Source organism: Watersipora subatra, chromosome 3 (assembly GCF_963576615.1).
Source record: "Watersipora subatra chromosome 3, tzWatSuba1.1, whole genome shotgun sequence".
Taxonomy (NCBI): Eukaryota; Metazoa; Bryozoa; class Gymnolaemata; order Cheilostomatida; family Watersiporidae; genus Watersipora; species Watersipora subatra.
Genome location: NC_088710.1, coordinates 67,529,223 through 67,546,797, shown reverse-complemented (window position 1 = coordinate 67,546,797; position 17,575 = coordinate 67,529,223). Strand labels below are relative to the sequence as shown.

The 17,575-nt window shown below is 36.6% G+C and overlaps 1 protein-coding gene across 1 annotated transcript; it reads right to left on the bottom strand.

The window, feature by feature from the left end:
• Nucleotides 1-1,950: 1,950 nt before the first annotated feature.
• On the bottom strand, nucleotides 1,951-17,447 carry LOC137391262 (la protein homolog). Its single transcript, XM_068077676.1, has 12 exons — nucleotides 17,357-17,447; nucleotides 16,146-16,391; nucleotides 15,819-15,995; nucleotides 15,510-15,605; nucleotides 15,221-15,325; nucleotides 15,036-15,139; nucleotides 14,845-14,916; nucleotides 6,111-6,144; nucleotides 5,634-5,774; nucleotides 5,311-5,431; nucleotides 4,126-4,257; nucleotides 1,951-2,157 (listed from the first exon to the last, which is right to left on the bottom strand). Exons 2-12 carry the CDS (start codon nucleotides 16,380-16,382, stop codon nucleotides 2,105-2,107), a joined length of 1,272 nt encoding a protein of 423 aa, XP_067933777.1. The 5' UTR covers nucleotides 16,383-16,391; nucleotides 17,357-17,447; the 3' UTR covers nucleotides 1,951-2,104.
• Between the last annotated feature and the right edge of the window lie 128 nt (nucleotides 17,448-17,575).

Here is a 17,575-nt window from a genome sequence, read left to right as displayed (position 1 = left end):
TACATTCTGTAATGCCAGTGAAGCCGAGAAGTAAGGTATTCCTTACTGATCTCATAATTGACTTTAGCTTCTTGAGGATGTTTAAATTGTGAAATGGTGCTCAACATTTTCATCTAACAAGCGGGTCCTTGATAGGATCCAACCAATGATATAGGCCTACAGCCCCTGGGGGGCTGTATATCATTGATCCAACTTAGCCACACAAGCTAACAATTCAAGGATGCACAGTAATCAGTCATGTTGCTCCATAACATGTTCCACTGTTTAACGGTATAAAGTTGTATAAACCCTTACAATATGGTGACAAGAAAATGTTGTAATCAAATGTTAACATAGTAAAAAGAACAAAATGTTGCTTGTTATACAGTTTCACTTGAAAACAAATACCTATACTAATGTTGTTATCTCAATTTTATGGATGTTTCATACGATCTGGATTATTTGGTACAAATGAATGTGATACCATATTAACTTGATTGACCTCTTTTTTATGCCAACACTAACGCTATTAACTCTATACAAATGGCAGGCTCTCATCTTAGCAATATATCTTCCTTCATTTTGTATACAGACAAAGTTAGGAATTTTATCATTTGGTTTGTCACAATCTCATCAAATTCTACTCAATGTGCCATGATGAAAGCAATATCAATTTCTTTCAGCCTAACTAGCAAGACTTTGCCCCAACATCAGGCGTGTTTTATAAAGCTACATCTAACCATAGCTTGTGAAAATAGTGTCAGCAAGACATTGGGACTGTCACCCACAAGCGGACGCCATAGCAATTGGACAATGACAAAACCCAAACAGGGAAGTTAGGCAATTACATGTTTTCGAAAGCTAGCTTTCAATAATAGCTGTTGGCAGCATACAATGTATTTTATACAAGTATCTAGTAACAAGAAATGATGCAATAGCTATGTGATTATTTACTGAAAGAAACTGCATCTATCACTTCAGCCGTTGCACAAATAGATCTATGAAAGGCGAAGCAAGAGTGAATGCTGTACCTCTTTTTTAAAATAATTATAATCATGGACTGAACTACTAATCATAATGTAATCTCAACATATTGCCAAAATATTAATTTCTTACATCCTTACCTAGGATTCCTGTGAATTTCATTATTGCTCTTCTAATAGCAGCACATCACCTATTTCAAACAGCGTATATATGAGCCTAGGTATTTTCGCATTGTGTTAGTTCTTGAAGGACTTGTGCTTGCACAGCACACAATGGGATCACTTGGTCACAGTATTGGTGGGAATAGAGCATGAACTGTTAATGGGCGTAACGCCAGAAAACGTTCATTTTTAGAGTGGATGGCATGTCACCATTATTGAATATTTGTACATAGCATTGTGTTATGTTGCAACTATTCCACTATAAGGAAACTCTGTTTTAGTAAAGAACAAAGGTACTCACTTACAAACTAAAAATTAAAACAGAATGAGCATAACATACACTACTTTCCCACTCAGCTTTGTGGTACAAAATTGCAAGCCTTATGGAAGAAGCCTGCGCAGTTTAAACAAGCTTTCTTTGACAGCATTGTTCAGACTTTAATGCTCTTCTTGCATGGCGCATTATTACGTAAGGCTTTCAACAAGCTCAGCTTACAATGAATGGCTACACAATGAATGGATTGATAACCCTAGCACTCCATTATAATTCATATTCGCAGGAACCAGTTATTGCGTAACCCTTCCCTAATTACTGTGCATTATTATGGAAGTAAATTATTACAAAGTAGAGTTGGTGCTGTAAGGAAGTTCTATAAAGTAATAGCATCCAAGCTGAACAAATTACAAATCACAATACGTACTTTGAAGTTCTGCCTAAGTTCTGAAGTAAAAGATGATAACAACAGTGACTTGTTTTGGACCGCTAATGCCAATGTTGAATGCAAAGCATACCTTAGGTGAGAACAATGAACGCATTTCATATTTGAAACGGGGTACAAGATTTATTTTATAACAAACAGTATAAAACGTGTGTGGATATATAATAACACAACTAATTGACGGTCGCTGCTTCCGAAGAGCAACGTCAAATATTTACAAACTAAATATTAAATTCTATCATTACTTCATTGAAGTATAGACTAGCTGCCACCCTCCTTTGATTTTTTTGCCGTTGTCTCGCTGCTGTCACCACCTAAAATTGACAGGCATAGTATCAGACCTTACTAATATATAGCCTGGGCTACTACAGCATTGGTAGTTTACTGTTACCCCAGGGGTAGTAAACATTAAATCAGTCTCCATCATCGCGCTTGTTTTTATTTCTACTGGTTGTGTTGCGCTACGATGCAAATAAATTTTAAAGGTAACTACATAGTAGCCAAGAGCCTAAAAACAATAGAATAGGGTAGAATAGTGGCTCAGATATTTAGAAAAAGTTCTAGAACCCATTAGATTTGTTTAGTGATATTTTTAACTTATGAACACTCCATGAACTTAACATTACAAGAATTCGATATTTCAGTGTCAAGTCATTTAGGTATGAAAAAAAGCCGTTTTCGAATCTAATTTTGAAGGCTATATTGTAGGCATATCCGAATATATAATGTAAGTAGATTGGAAACTAGTGGTTTCAGCAAGAGAAGTAAGAAATAAGGTTTGGGGTTTTGGCATCGTATCCGCGGTGACATTTAAACTACCACAATATTGCAGACTATTAGCCTAACATTTATATTGCTAATTTTAGAGTGAAATCTTTTGAAGCTGAATTATTGTTTAGCAGCTACCTCAACAACTAGAACTTGGGCAACTAACTTGTCAGCACAACAAACATGTTGGAATGACCATAGAGATGCTGTCTAGCAGCTTTACCATACTGACTGATCTCTCTTTTTAGTTTTTCCAACCATTTCCAAAGTTTAGTTAAGATATAATGTAACGGAAATGTTACATTTGCCACTGCAAGACAAAAACTATTTGACATAATCAAACTGCTATTACATATTTATAAGCCAACTGTCTAAAGACTTACACATAGTAACAGTACATACCAACTGTCTAAAGACTTACACATAGCAACAGTACATACCCACTGTCTAAAGACTTACACATAGTAACAGTACATACCAACTGTCTAAAGCCTGGTTTCCATATGACAGCGCAATGATCATGCGCGGCCCAGTGATCGTGCGCAATGCATTTCTTGGGCTGCGATGCAGTGTTTCCATATCGCGCGTAGGCGCCATGTTTTTCATTGGACAGAGTGGGAAATTTCCTTACTTTTTCGTAGGAGGGACCGATTTCTTCGGAAAAACAGCCTTCCGCTGCGATATTGCGCTGTCATATGAAAGCCAGGCTTACTCTTTCGTATGGGAGACCGATTTCTTCAGAAAACGGCCATCCGTTTGAATTGTGGGATAGGTTGAAAAGGTAGAGTAGTGTATTGTGGGCACCCGCGCAATTGTGTATTGTGTGCATCATCGCGCGCACCCGTCGTAAGGATCCATTCTGTTGGATCCTTGCGATCAGCGTACGCACGTCGCGCGATCGTCGTGCGTTGACATTTCCATATCACAGCTGGCCTACGCACGACGTCGTGCGCCTTGTTGCGCGCCTTGCGCTGTCATATGGAAACCAGGCTTTACACACAGTAACAGTACATACCAACTGTCTAAAGACTTACACATAGTAACAGTACATACCAACTGTCTAAAGACTTACACATAGTAACAGTACACACCAACTGTCTAAAGACTTACACATAGTAACAGTATATACCAACTGTCTAAAGACTTACACATAGTAACAGTACATACCAACTGTCTAAAGACTTACACATAGTAACAGTACATACCAACTGTCTAAAGACTTACACATAGTAACAGTACATACCAACTCTCTAAAGACTTACACATAGCAACAGTAAAGGTTCACAATAATTATAGGCTAAAGGAAGTTGCACTTATTAATCTTACGCAAACAACATGTCCCCAGTGTTAGCATATTCAGACAACTATAAACTAATGAGAGAATCATTCACGTTAGTTACAAGGTAAACTAATAAGTTGATTATTGTTTTCCACCATCACATTTTGGGCAAACAACTTACAAAACCATATTATTTTAATGCCTAAGCCTTGGCAGTGACCAAGGCCTGACTAACCTGCGTTGCGTCTCTTGAATCCTCCACGCCCTCCTCGATGACCACCTCTGCCAAACTTTTTACCACCTTTGTTCTGATACTTGTTTCTCATACTCTCAAACACCTTCTTCCAGTGCTTTTCCTCCTCTTCCCCTATAGCCCAGATAACAGATGTTATGAAAACACAGGCTTCAATCAAGGAAATAGAACTGCTTGCTTTAAAAACTACCGCATCAACTTATTTCAAAAGTCATATGATTCCAAGTTCATGAAACAACCTGCTAACACTATGTTGTTAAATAGCATTTTATGTACAATCCCCAAATCTCAGGTCATTTGAACCATCAGCTTTCCAGTAACTGTCTATATTGTACACGTGCATTTAGCCATGGCTTGAATAACTACGACCTTGACTAGTCATTTAATGACGCATACAGCGAGCTATTGTTTCTAAAATGCTATGTCAAGTTTCTAAATGCTCCAACCAATCACTGTCTATTTTTTGAATAATGATCTTCTGCTAGTAGTATGGGCACATCATTTTAGACGTACAATTGCATTGACGCTATTAACTGACCATAGACGTGGTTGCACTACTGCTACAATATTAGACATTTTTCATGTCTACAAACTCAGCGAAAAAGTGATATAACTAGACATGACCAGAGGAGATGCGAGTGAAGACAGCGATTTAGCTTTAGTCAATAGGATAACTGAGAAACTCAGCAACAAGTTTTGGCACAATTGTTCTAGATTTACGATTTGAATGCTATCAATTCATTGGTCAGCTACCCTAAACAACAACACACAACTCCTTACACACATAATCAAATGACTGGCCATGACCGCAGCTGTTTTACGAGCCATAGCCAAATATGCTTGTAAAATTGAGCCGGTTACGAGAAAACTGATGCTGCTAATAATCTGACATCTGGTGATTCTACTAAGACTGCTTATTAGCACGGTGTTATTAGCATTATATAATTTAAAGTGTAGACCAGTGGGAAAGGGTTGCATATTAAACCAAAACCAGGGCATATTGATTATACTGCTTCAAAACTGCTTCAGGCATATCTGTATAGTGCAGGAGTATCTCAAGAAAATAGTTGTAGAATTGTAGTTCAACCAGAACTCATGACTCCGTTATGCAATACTGTACTCAATCATAGCATTCACCTATACTGTAATCATAATAATAAACTATACCTTCAATAAAGCCGCTTGAGAGTTCCTTTTCATTGTACATAACTTTGCCGTCAGTGCCTGCTGCTACAGCCTTCTCCCATGCACTCTTCGCCTCATTCTCATTGCCGAAACGAATTATTGCCTAAAATGAAGAACAGTTAGACCTTCCTTCATAAAAGCACACAAAAGCTAACACCCACGCATGACAATCTTTGTGAATAGCGTACACTGCGAGACGGATTCAACAATACTAGAATGACAACTCCAATTTGATGATAAGCCTCGTAAGAGGTCTATTGGTAGAATGACAATGTCAAGCTAAAGAGATAAGACAAACAACCTACATGATCCTCTCCCTTGTTGTAATCAACCCATGCAACCTTGCCAAATTCACCAAAGAACTCCTTTAGTTTTTCAAGGGGGCAGTCGGTAGCCAACCCTGCAACTTTGAGTAGGGCTCCTCGGACTATCCGTGCTTCAAATTCCTTAAACATGAGCAGCGGGCAACATGAAAGGCCATCATCTAGTGCTCACATTTCAATCATAGGCAAACAATACAGGTAAGGGCTAGCAATGTAAAACAACTGATACATACAGCATGCACTTGGGCTGCAAGAATAAAAGCCACGGCTATCTGCTGCAGATAAGCATAATTCTTTCTTTTAGTTCTTTTTTACTTGTTCTCTACGGCTCCACAAATGACTGTATATATACCGTAGGTGCCCACAGAGATGGCAATAACTAGTATGGTATATGATGATGAGATCATATGTGCAGCAAGATAAAGTTGCTATCTAAGACTTGACACAAAGGGTACAAACCTCTTTTTCTTCTTGCTCTTTTTTCTTCTTCATCCTACAAGATATGACAGGCTACAAGATATGACTGGCTACAAGATATGACAGGCTACAAGACATGACAGGCTACAAGATATGACAGGCTACAAGATATGACAGGCTACAAGATATGACAGGCTACAAGATATGACAGGCTACAAGATATGGCAAGCTACAAGATATGACTGGCTACAAGATATGACTGGCTACAAGATATGACAGGCTACAAGATATGACAGGCTACAAGATATGACTGGCTACAAGATATGACAGGCTACAAGATATGACAGGCTACAAGATATGACTGACTACAAGATATGACTGGCTACAAGATATGACTGGCTACAAGATATGACTGGCTACAAGATATGACAGGCTACAAGATATGACAGGCTACAAGATATGACTGGCTACAAGATATGACAGGCTACAAGATATGACTGGCTACAAGATATGACTGGCTACAAGATATGACAGACTACAAGATATGACAGGCTACAAGATATGACTGGCTACAAGATATGACTGGCTACAAGATATGACTGGCTACAAGATATGACAGGCTACAAGATATGACAGGCTACAAGATATGACTGACTACAAGATATGACTGGCTACAAGATATGACAGGCTACAAGATATGACAGGCTACAAGATATGACTGACTACAAGATATGACTGGCTACAAGATATGACTGGCTACAAGATATGACAGGCTAGAAGATATGACAGGCTACAAGATATGACTGGCTACAAGATATGACAGGCTACAAGATATGACTGGCTACAAGATATGACTGGCTACAAGATATGACAGGCTACAAGATATGACAGACTACAAGATATGACAGGCTACAAGATATGACAGGCTACAAGATATGACAGACTACAAGATATGACAGGCTACAAGATATGACAGGCTACAAGATATGACTGGCTACTAGATATGGCAGGCTACAAGATATGACTGGCTACAAGATATGACTGGCGACAAGATATGACAGGCTACAAGATATGACTGGCTACAAGATATGACAGGCTACAAGATATGACTGGCTACAAGATATGACAGGCTACAAGATATGACAGGCTACAAGATATGACAGGCTACAAGATATGACTGGCTACAAGATATGACTGGCTACAAGATATGACTGGCTACTAGATATGGCAGGCTACAAGATATGACAGGCTACAAGATATGACAGGCTACAAGATATGACAGGCTACAAGATATGACAGGCTACAAGATATGACAGGCTACAAGATATGACAGGCTACAAGATATGACTGACTACAAGATATGACTGACTACAAGATATGACTGGCTACAAGATATAACAGGCTACAAGATATGACTGGCTACAAGATATGACATGCTACAAGATATGACAGGCTACAAGATATGACAGGCTACAAGATATGACAGGCTACAAGATATGACAGGCTACAAGATATGGCAAGCTACAAGATATGACTGGCTACAAGATATGACAGGCTACAAGATATGACAGGCTACAAGATATGACAGGCTACAAGATATGACAGGCTACAAGATATGACAGGCTACAAGATATGACTGGCTACAAGATATGACAGGCTACAAGATATGACTGACTACAAGATATGACTGGCTACAAGATATGACTGGCTACAAGATATGACTGGCTACAAGATATGACTGGCTACAAGATATGACAGGCTACAAGATATGACAGGCTACAAGATATGACTGGCTACAAGATATGACAGGCTACAAGATATGACTGGCTACAAGATATGACTGGCTACAAGATATGACAGACTACAAGATATGACAGGCTACAAGATATGACTGGCTACAAGATATGACTGGCTACAAGATATGACTGGCTACTAGATATGACAGGCTATAAGATATGACAGGCTACAAGATATGACTGGCTACAAGATATGACTGGCTACAAGATATGACTGACTACAAGATATGACAGGCTACAATATATGACAGGCTACAATATATGACAGACTACAAGATATGACAGGCTACAAGATATGACTGGCTACAAGATATGACTGGCTACAAGATATGACAGGCTACAAGATATGACAGGCTACAAGATACGACAGGCTACGAGATATGACTGGCTACGAGATATGACAGGCTACAAGATATGACTGGCTACAAGATATGACTGGCTACAAGATATGACAGGCTACAAGATATGACAGGCTACAAGATATGACAGGCTACAAGATATGACAGGCTACAAGATATGACAGGCTACAAGATATGACAGGCTACAAGATATGACAGGCTACAAGATATGACTGACTACAAGATATGACAGGCTACAAGATATGACAGGCTACAAGATATGACTGACTACAAGATATGACTGGCTACTAGATATGGCAGGCTACAAGATATGACAGGCTACAAGATATGACAGGCTACAAGATATGACTGACTACAAGATATGACAGGCTACTAGATATGGCAGGCTACAAGATATGACAGACTACAAGATATGACAGGCTACAAGATATGACTGGCTACAAGATATGACTGACTACAAGATATGACAGGCTATAAGATATGACAGGCTACAAGATATGACTGGCTACAAGATATGACTGGCTACAAGATATGACTGACTACAAGATATGACAGGCTACAAGATATGACAGGCTACAAGATATGACTGACTACAAGATATGACTGGCTACTAGATATGGCAGGCTACAAGATATGACAGGCTACAAGATATGACAGGCTACAAGATATGACAGGCTACAAGATATGACAGGCTACAAGATATGACAGGCTACAAGATATGGCAGGGTGGTTAGTTAAACAATTCCCTTATTTTTTGATGCGCCTAAGTGGTCCAAGTTATAAAGAGTGTACTTTACATGTGCTCTACATGAAGAAGAGTGACAAAAGTATCACGTTGCAGACATAGAAGACAACTTCTAGTTTATAACTCTGGCTGTACTGGGGATGCAGAAAATGTAATAATTAAACCAAACTGTCAAGTACAACTTTTATTGTATTTACTAGGTAAATCAGACGAGCTGATTCCGATTTTGTACTCAAAATAAACATTGGGCCACTAACTTTTAGAGTAATGAAGGCCTTTTTACAGCGTTTCAATATCGGTCTCAAAAACAACACAATCGGCACAACAAGCTCCACCCATAAATACGTGACGTAACCTAGCTTTTTATGAATGGAAGCTAAGTAGGGATGTTTAGACCGATTTAGAATAATAGAGTTGGTTGTTTGAAAATCCAGTATTATCTAAATTCAGCTTTAAAAATAATCTGTCTTTTCTGAAAGGTAGATAAACTATTTAACATTGCATATTTAAAAATGAGCTCAAAAAGCGCGATAACAACGCTAGCTTGTGATTAAACCACGCTTTTTGAGCTCATTTTTCTCGGCGTTCAGCCTATTTAAACATCATGTAACAAGCTACGAGCAATTTTAAATAGTTTATATACCGTTCATAAAAGACTGATATTATTTTACAGGCTGGATTCAGATAATAATAGATTTTAAGACAACCATCTCTATTATTCTAAATCGGACTAAACATCTCTAACTTCCGTTCCTGAAAAAGCTAGGTTTCGTCACATATTTATGGGCAGAGCTTGTAATGCCGATTGTGTTGTTTTCGAAACGGATATTGAAACGCTTTAAAAAAGCCTTAATGACTTTGAAGAAGGGTTGGAAAAAACCAGGTTTTTTGGTTTAAACCGGTTTTTATAATTTTACCAAGGTTTCTGCAATTTTAAGTCTAATTAACATCGCGCTATAGCTGCATGATTGAGTATTGAACATACATATGTGGAATCATCTGTTAAAGATGGTACTGTGGGAGTTGTTATGGGAAAAAGAGAGACAATATATGGAAATTTCAGAATGAGTCTTTAATCAAACATGATAGATGAAATACAGAGCAGAAATCTTATCACATAAAGTGAATATTTTACATACAGCTCTATGTATAAGTAGGAATTTTAATCCAAGTGATTAGTCATGTGGTAGTGTAGAGCAGAGCATAATGCAGATGCATTGCTAGTGTTTGGAGCAGTGGCAGATGACTCAACTTCTATCACCTAAATACTAGCATCACTGTCTAAATTGGTGTTTACAGCTTGACATTTTGCTACGTGAGCTTTAAGCCTATCTGCGTGACCTCGCGTTACGACAGCACATCTATTACATTTTGCCTTAAAACCTTTGCCTTTTGCAGTTCAAGTGAAAAACTGCCAAACGGGATCCTGTTTGCGAGGCATGTTGGAAGTTTGAGGCACAACTTTTCAAAACACAAAAAACTTGATAAACTGAATTCTAACAATCCAACTACTTTGGCTTGTGCCCAATAAATGAAATATTAGTTTGCAAACTTGAAGCTTTTGCCCAAAAGAATTTAATTGTTTTAATTTCTAATTATAAGTAATTCTTTCTCACTAGCCAGACTTGAGAAAGTATTCATTCATTATTAGAGACGATGATTGGATTAGTATATTTCACATGGTTTTTATATTTCATCAGTAAAGAGATCATCATATCACTTGATAAAACCAATTGAAAATGAAATTCACTAAGTCATTGTTGTGCTAGGATTTCATGTACATGTAGTTTCAACTTGAGCTCTGCCATCAATTTACTACTGCGTCGTAAATAAACTTCCACAGCTGATAATTACATATAATTGCATTTCTACCGCACATGAACCAATAGGAGCTTAAAATATTGTTTTTGACAAAAATATAATGGAAAAAACCATAAAAACCGGGTTTTTCAGCTGGTTTAAACCACTCGGTTTACTCCATTGGTTTAAACCGAGCCAACCCTGCTTTGAAGGTTAGTGGACCAATCTTTATTTTGAATACAAAATCGGAATCAGTGTGTCTGATTTACCTAGAAAATACAATAAAGGTTGTACGTGACAGTTATGGTTTAAAAACATAACTAACCTAGAAGAATTGCCTTGAAATCATCTAGTGGCAGACCACTTCAATCATATTGCTAATGAAAAGCAACATGAACATTGTTACTCTGTAGTAGCTCTAAAAACTGCTTGCAGTAAAAATTGGTTAATGGTAATTTTGCATTTCAGTTGATACTTGATGGGTGAAAAGGAAATTCGTCCTAGACGCATACCTCGTGTCGTGAAACACGTTAGACGCTACACTGGTACCATCATAATAAGTCAATTTAATTTAGCTTCGAGAACAACGCGTGATCTTATTCTCATAAAGCTTGCTTGTTTCACGTCACATGTTCATGAGTGTGTGAAAAGTGTGCCTTATGACAAGGGAAATACTGCAGATGAATTTTAAACCTGCAGTTGAAGTGATAAGTTTGGTTATGAAACTAGAAATTCCACTGTCATACAGCCCACGACCAAAGAGATATTGGAAAAAAAAGAAAGGGTACTGATGGTTGAGAAATGCAATATTAGCAGTCAAATGACACTGCAGTGCAATAGGATAACTGCAATGGTAGCTGTTATGTACTGGGTGTGGGTGTTACCCTAGGACACTTATATTTCGCTAGTATTTAGTTTCGTGAGTGGCATACAGACTAAAATTTCGCTGCAACTTAATTTCGCAGCTCTGATGAGTGCGAAAATATAGTGATGTGAAAATAAATGCAGTGGAACAAACATAATTAGATTCATCAGGTCCAGTTCACTGTTACAAAATTGTTTTCAATTTGCGACTAGTTTGTATTTGTAAACCACAGGTAGAAATGTGTTGACGAGATCGATAATGCAATTTGATCGCTTGCTGCCATTTGTTTCTTGGACTATCAATGACGTCAAGGTCCCTCCCGCTGTGACTGATGCGGTACCAATATGAGATCTCAAGTATTTATAGCACGCGGTGGCCATGGCTCAAGGTTGTTATTGTTTTTGGTTGGTAATAAAATTCATCACTACAATAATTATTATTAAATTTTATGACTTTCCCTACCAGACTTTCATCCTCATCAGTTACAAATTCAGTGACTAAACTAATATCATCATCTTCCTCATTTGTCTTGGCTTTTCCAAAAAACCTGTTAACGTAATTTGCTTTGCCATGCTGCTCAATCTGTGTATTAGCTATAATGAGTTTAGCAGAAATCGGCCAATGAGCCAACCACACACGAAAAATGCCTGCATTTCTAATACGTATGACGATTTTATTGTGAATATTAATGACCAAAGCTATTTAATTTCGCATTTTCGCTCGTTCGTTATGACAGTTTGGCTTCGCTTATGAAATTTTCGCGAAAGGATGACTCCGCGAAAACGCGAAAGTTAGATGAGGCGACTACATAAGTGTCCTAGGGTATTATATACAACAAATAACAATAATGAAAGGAAAAAATTATATGTTTATATCTCTCCCCCTGCAATAGGAGAAATGCAATATTGGCCAATATTAGAAGTAAAATGCACTGATATTATTAGAATAACCAATGTTATTAATATAATAGTAATAATATAAAACCAATTCACAATTTTGTTTACATTGCAAAATGTCATAGCTAGCAATATCAAGAAGTTGTGATATTTATATAGATTTTTAGAAAATCTGTACCACGTAGTCATTGTTCTGTAGTCATCCAAACTTATAATTAAATATTGTAATAATCTCATAAGAATCGTTAGAAAAAAATATCATCGTCATTTCCTTTACTTACACTGCGTTGGACATCAGTTAGAATAATACCAAAGTACTCAAAAGTGTCTAAAATGTCAGTTACTTTGAAATCGGCAAAAATGAAACAATTTCAGTACTCCTACATTAATTACAGAAACCTTCGGCAATTCGACAATGCTATAGACTGGTGAAATGTGCACGTTATTTTTTCGTGAAATGCGCACGACTTGACCGTTCTATTCTCTGTCGCTCGACGTTTCAATTTCCGGTCTTAACTTTGATAAAATTAAGGCTTAGTAAGTTTTAATAATGATTTTCGGCCAAATAAATCTGTCTATTTGTGTATAATATGTTCAGATGGGTAAGTTTTAAGAGACTGTCGACACTTTTCAAAGACTTGGTAGTATATTTGAATAGGTTTATATGTGTTTTGTATCATTATTATACTTGAACGACTCTACAAAACGATGGTTAAATTTGTTGATGAGATTTCGAAACGAGGGTTTGCGACGTTGTTGATGAATAATTTTCGTAAGTTGTGTGCACATGCATTTATCATAAAAACTCTCAAACTTCGCTCTGCTCATTTGGTCGTGGAATAATTTGGCTGATAATAACTCAGTAGATTGATAACTAACCTTGCGACTATTTATGACAAAACAACTTCAGTATATTTTACTAGTTATTTGTAATGTTTATTCTACACAGATACTTCATATGATAATTACACTGTAGTTGATAAATTCCTCACCACCAAACCTTTGGAAACATCAGTGGTTAAATTTATTCCTGCTGGCAAACAAATATCAGTTAACACTCATTATTATATGCCACTGAGTGTTTTTATCTCGGAACTATTTTAGGCAGCCTCAATTCCACAATGTCTTGTGAAATTATTATGAAAATTCAACATGATGGTTTGGCGATGCAATAAAAGCTAACTATAATCTCAGCCATTTTAATTAAGGACAAAGAATGAAATGTTTGATCATTTCTTGATAAACACATTTTAAATCAAGTTGATGCGTCCAAATATACAAGGAAAAATGACTGAGAGGACAACTCCAATATTAGCAACTATATAACCGTAGCCACCGCACTGTACATCAGCAACGTTGTACTATTCAAAGACCTTTAAGCTAAGATTCTGAACCTCTTGCCACCTAAGAGTAGATAAAAGGCTTTACTACGCAGGTACTAGTAATTCTAATGCCGCCGTTTAGTAAAGTGTTATTTAGCTGAAGTGAATAGCTATCGTGAAATAAAATTGTTAGAAATTTATGTTGTATCTTAAGATATTTATAAATCTTAAGAAAATGTGATCTACCGTCATAATACAGAGATAATAAAATTGAAAAACATCAAGAGACAGTTATAAAAACTATTAATTTACTCAGAAGTTCCTCTTACCTCTAATAGTCACACTAACATGCGTGTAAAATCAGAAAGTTATTTGGAAACATTTTAAAACAGAAATGCATTGTTATTGCAAGGTTTGGACAAATTGGAGATACATCAAAAATAAAATATTTTTAATGACTTCTACTCTTCTAGTAAATATTAATCTTTATATTGGTAGTTAGCTGCTCAAAGAGCAAGGAACTTAATGAAATACAACCTGCAGGTCTGATTAATTCTGAATACATACATATGTCCATACATGTACACATAAACATCCATACACACGTATACATGTCCTTTTGTAAGCACATAGGTATGGACATATGTAATTTATACATGCAATAGGCAAATAATTTTTAACTATATGCATTAGTTTCAGATTGTGTTCATAAAGTAAGTAATAATAGTAATCTCTTTTTGAATGAGTTTTTCATTGGTGATTACTTGCAAGTTTTTAATAACCGTAAACTTAGTCAGAAGTGCTGAAGTATTCTAACGCTTGAACTATAATATTTTTTAAAGATTTACGATGTATGTTACAATTTTACATAAAGGGGTAAAATGTATGTTGATTTCTTGGATAAAATGATTTATCCCTTATTGATTATGCAGTAGATAATATACATGTAATTCTATGAAATGTTGATAGAAAAACTTTGCCTATTAAACTCACTCTTCTGTTTTCTTTACTTCCTCTCGTTTCACACCAAACTTTGCTTGTTGCTTCATCTTAAAATAATCATTCCTACAAAAAAGGAGGATAAATGATGGTTAATGTATCTAAGGTCAGGAGGTTATGTAAAGGTCAAGAGGTCCAGCAACCAATCAATGGGTTGACTAACTTGTTGACATGAGTAAACTTACTTGTACATTCTTTTGAGAAGTGGTGTGTCCTTATATTTCATCTCTTCTGGCTCAAGGAATAACTTTGCCTGCTCCTCAGTTTTAAAGCGAATAAATACAGAGCCCTACATCCAAAAATAGTTAGTAGAAGTTACAATTAAGCAAATAGCGGTCAAGTCAATTAAATTATAGAAAAAGCTGCAAACCTTAAATAGCCGTTTAGCATCCCTCCTCAAGGCTACACTTTCCCCTCCATATTTATCAAAGTATTCTATCAGATCATCAAGTTGCAGCTCTGTAGGAAAGCCTTTCTGAATAATAAAGAATGACTTTTGTCTTTTAGCTCTTTTGAGCATCCTACAGACTCTTAAGCTGAAGGTAATATGCTTAATACGGTGTCTTACAACTCATTCGAGGCTTCAGAACGAACAATGGGTTTTTTCTTTGGCAGACTTCGCCATAATCTGATTTAGCAAGCCTGTATAGATTACTAACCACATATAAAATCCGCTTGTGCAAATCCTGCTGATTATCTGCTGAAGGAAGTGGGCGTGTTGGGTGCCTTCGAATGGCTGAGTTGTCAGCCTTAAGCTAAAAATGAAATGAATTCCTAACATAACTCACTACACTGTGCACTTCTAGCCCAAAATTCAGTGTAAACAAATTCTTGAAGTTTTAAGGATTGTTGCACAAAACAACAGATTGACTGCAAAACCAAAAATGACACTTGTTTCAAGTTAATCGCACTGACATAAAAAACACTGCACCAAGGTACTACGTGAAGGATGACCAATAGATGTTCACCTCCAGAAGATCAGTGGTTGATTTCTTGAGCGCAGTCATTATGATCAGAGAATCATCTGAAAGTGCCTTTAATCTGTTGAATGTAAGGAGAACAGTAAGAGGTACCCATCCCTCATCTTTTTTCATTTCTTCTTTCAGAAACTTGTCTTTTTCAAGATTGGCGTCACCGAAGTAGTACTGAAACAAATTATTTAACAGAAAGAAATTGGTTAGCAGAAATTATTTAAAACACGATGCTCATCTATATTTATAGGTTTTCTGTATGTATTCTAAAATCTAGATCTAGTGTCTCTATATCTAAATAGACAAGTCAGATCAAATTATCACCTCTATTTGTCGAATTATCTTAGACTCGAGTGGGGTTGGCCCCATATCCTCTTTTTGTGTCTCTAGGGTTTCTTCCGATTTTACTACTGAAGTATCACAATCAGTCTGTGTATCGCCTTTCTCTTGCACCAAATCACTCTCCAATTCCTGTTTTGCCGTCTTTTCTGGTGCAGAGTCTCCAGCTTCTTTTGTAGCATCTTGCTGTTCACAAACGGCCTTTTCTTCTGTGTCAGTCATGATTAGTACCTGTGAAGGATACATTAGTGAATAAATTTCCGAGCTCGTTAATCAAATGTAATTCTCATTATGATTCAATTTTTACTAAAGCAGTAGTGTTATTGTTGCTTTTCTAGAACATTGTCACGCTGTAATCTTTACATAATTCACATGTTCTTTCTATAAAACGTGACTAAATATAGACGGCTTCTGGTTTTTTTCTATTTCCAAAGACTTAGTGGTTCAAAACCGAGCAACACGATTTATAGCCAATCTTAAAAGTAGAGATAGTGTCAGCAACACCCATAAAAAGCTAGGTTTACAATCGCTTGAATCCAAAAAAATAAATCGGAGAGCAGCTTTACTGATGAAGATTCTATCACATGAAAGTAAGCATAATGTGCTAGCTTCTGCTTATGAGCTTACTACTGACAGAAAAGATACAGCCATAATCACACGTGCTGCTGCCCCTGGTGAACCAACATCAATATATGCCGTGACTCGCCTCTTTCATAACAGTTTCTTACCCATAACCGTTAGAAACTTAAATCTCAGACTGAAACATAACTCAGCCTAATGCTAGAATCTAGGTGAACCAAAGTCTTCACCAAATTTGTACTTCTAAGGCACTTTCTCAAAGCCCCTGGGGCTAATTACAAGTGTACTATTACTATCGAGTAAGTAGTGTGTTTCATGGCAAATGCAACCTATAATAATAACACGGAACAACAAGTTGAAGGCAGAATAGTCTAAATTTAAAGTCACAAAACCTTACAAACTGCAAAAATTTAATACCATTCGTGAAAAGAATTTCGTATAAGATTAGTTAGCTCATACCGATTTAACAGCTCGTTTAATTACGGTGTTCTAAGTTTGAAGTGTAAAACCAATTCTCCTATTTAAATTAATGATTTTATATGGAATCACACATAGTTAACAAGTGTATGATAACGTACACCTGACGTTTAAAAAATCGTACGATAGCGTAAAACTACCTTCTTAGTGCGAAAAGTGTATTGTCTCAAATTCAAATTGGTACACCAGAACGCACAGCGACATCAACTAGGTAACTACAGCACGCACGACAGAAATAAAAGGAAACCTTTGAGCACAAATTAACTCCTCTATTATTAAATTTCGATTTAAAAACAAAGAAATTTTAACTATAGTTTTATTTTGATTTTAATTGATACTACTGTAAAAAAAATTTTTAA

What these genes read in the sequence shown, in the direction of transcription:
- LOC137391262 (XM_068077676.1), bottom strand. Translation starts at nt 16,382, where the DNA reads ATGACTGACACAGAAGAAAAGGCCGTTTGTGAACAGCAAGATGCTACA. An exon ending in ACAAGCGGATTTTATATGTG is followed by an intron (nt 15,326 to 15,509) that starts GTTAGTAATCTA and finishes TTTATTATTCAG; the next exon opens with AAAGGCTTTCCTACAGAGCT. An exon ending in CTTCTCAAAAGAATGTACAA is followed by an intron (nt 14,917 to 15,035) that starts GTAAGTTTACTC and finishes CCTTTTTTGTAG; the next exon opens with GAATGATTATTTTAAGATGA.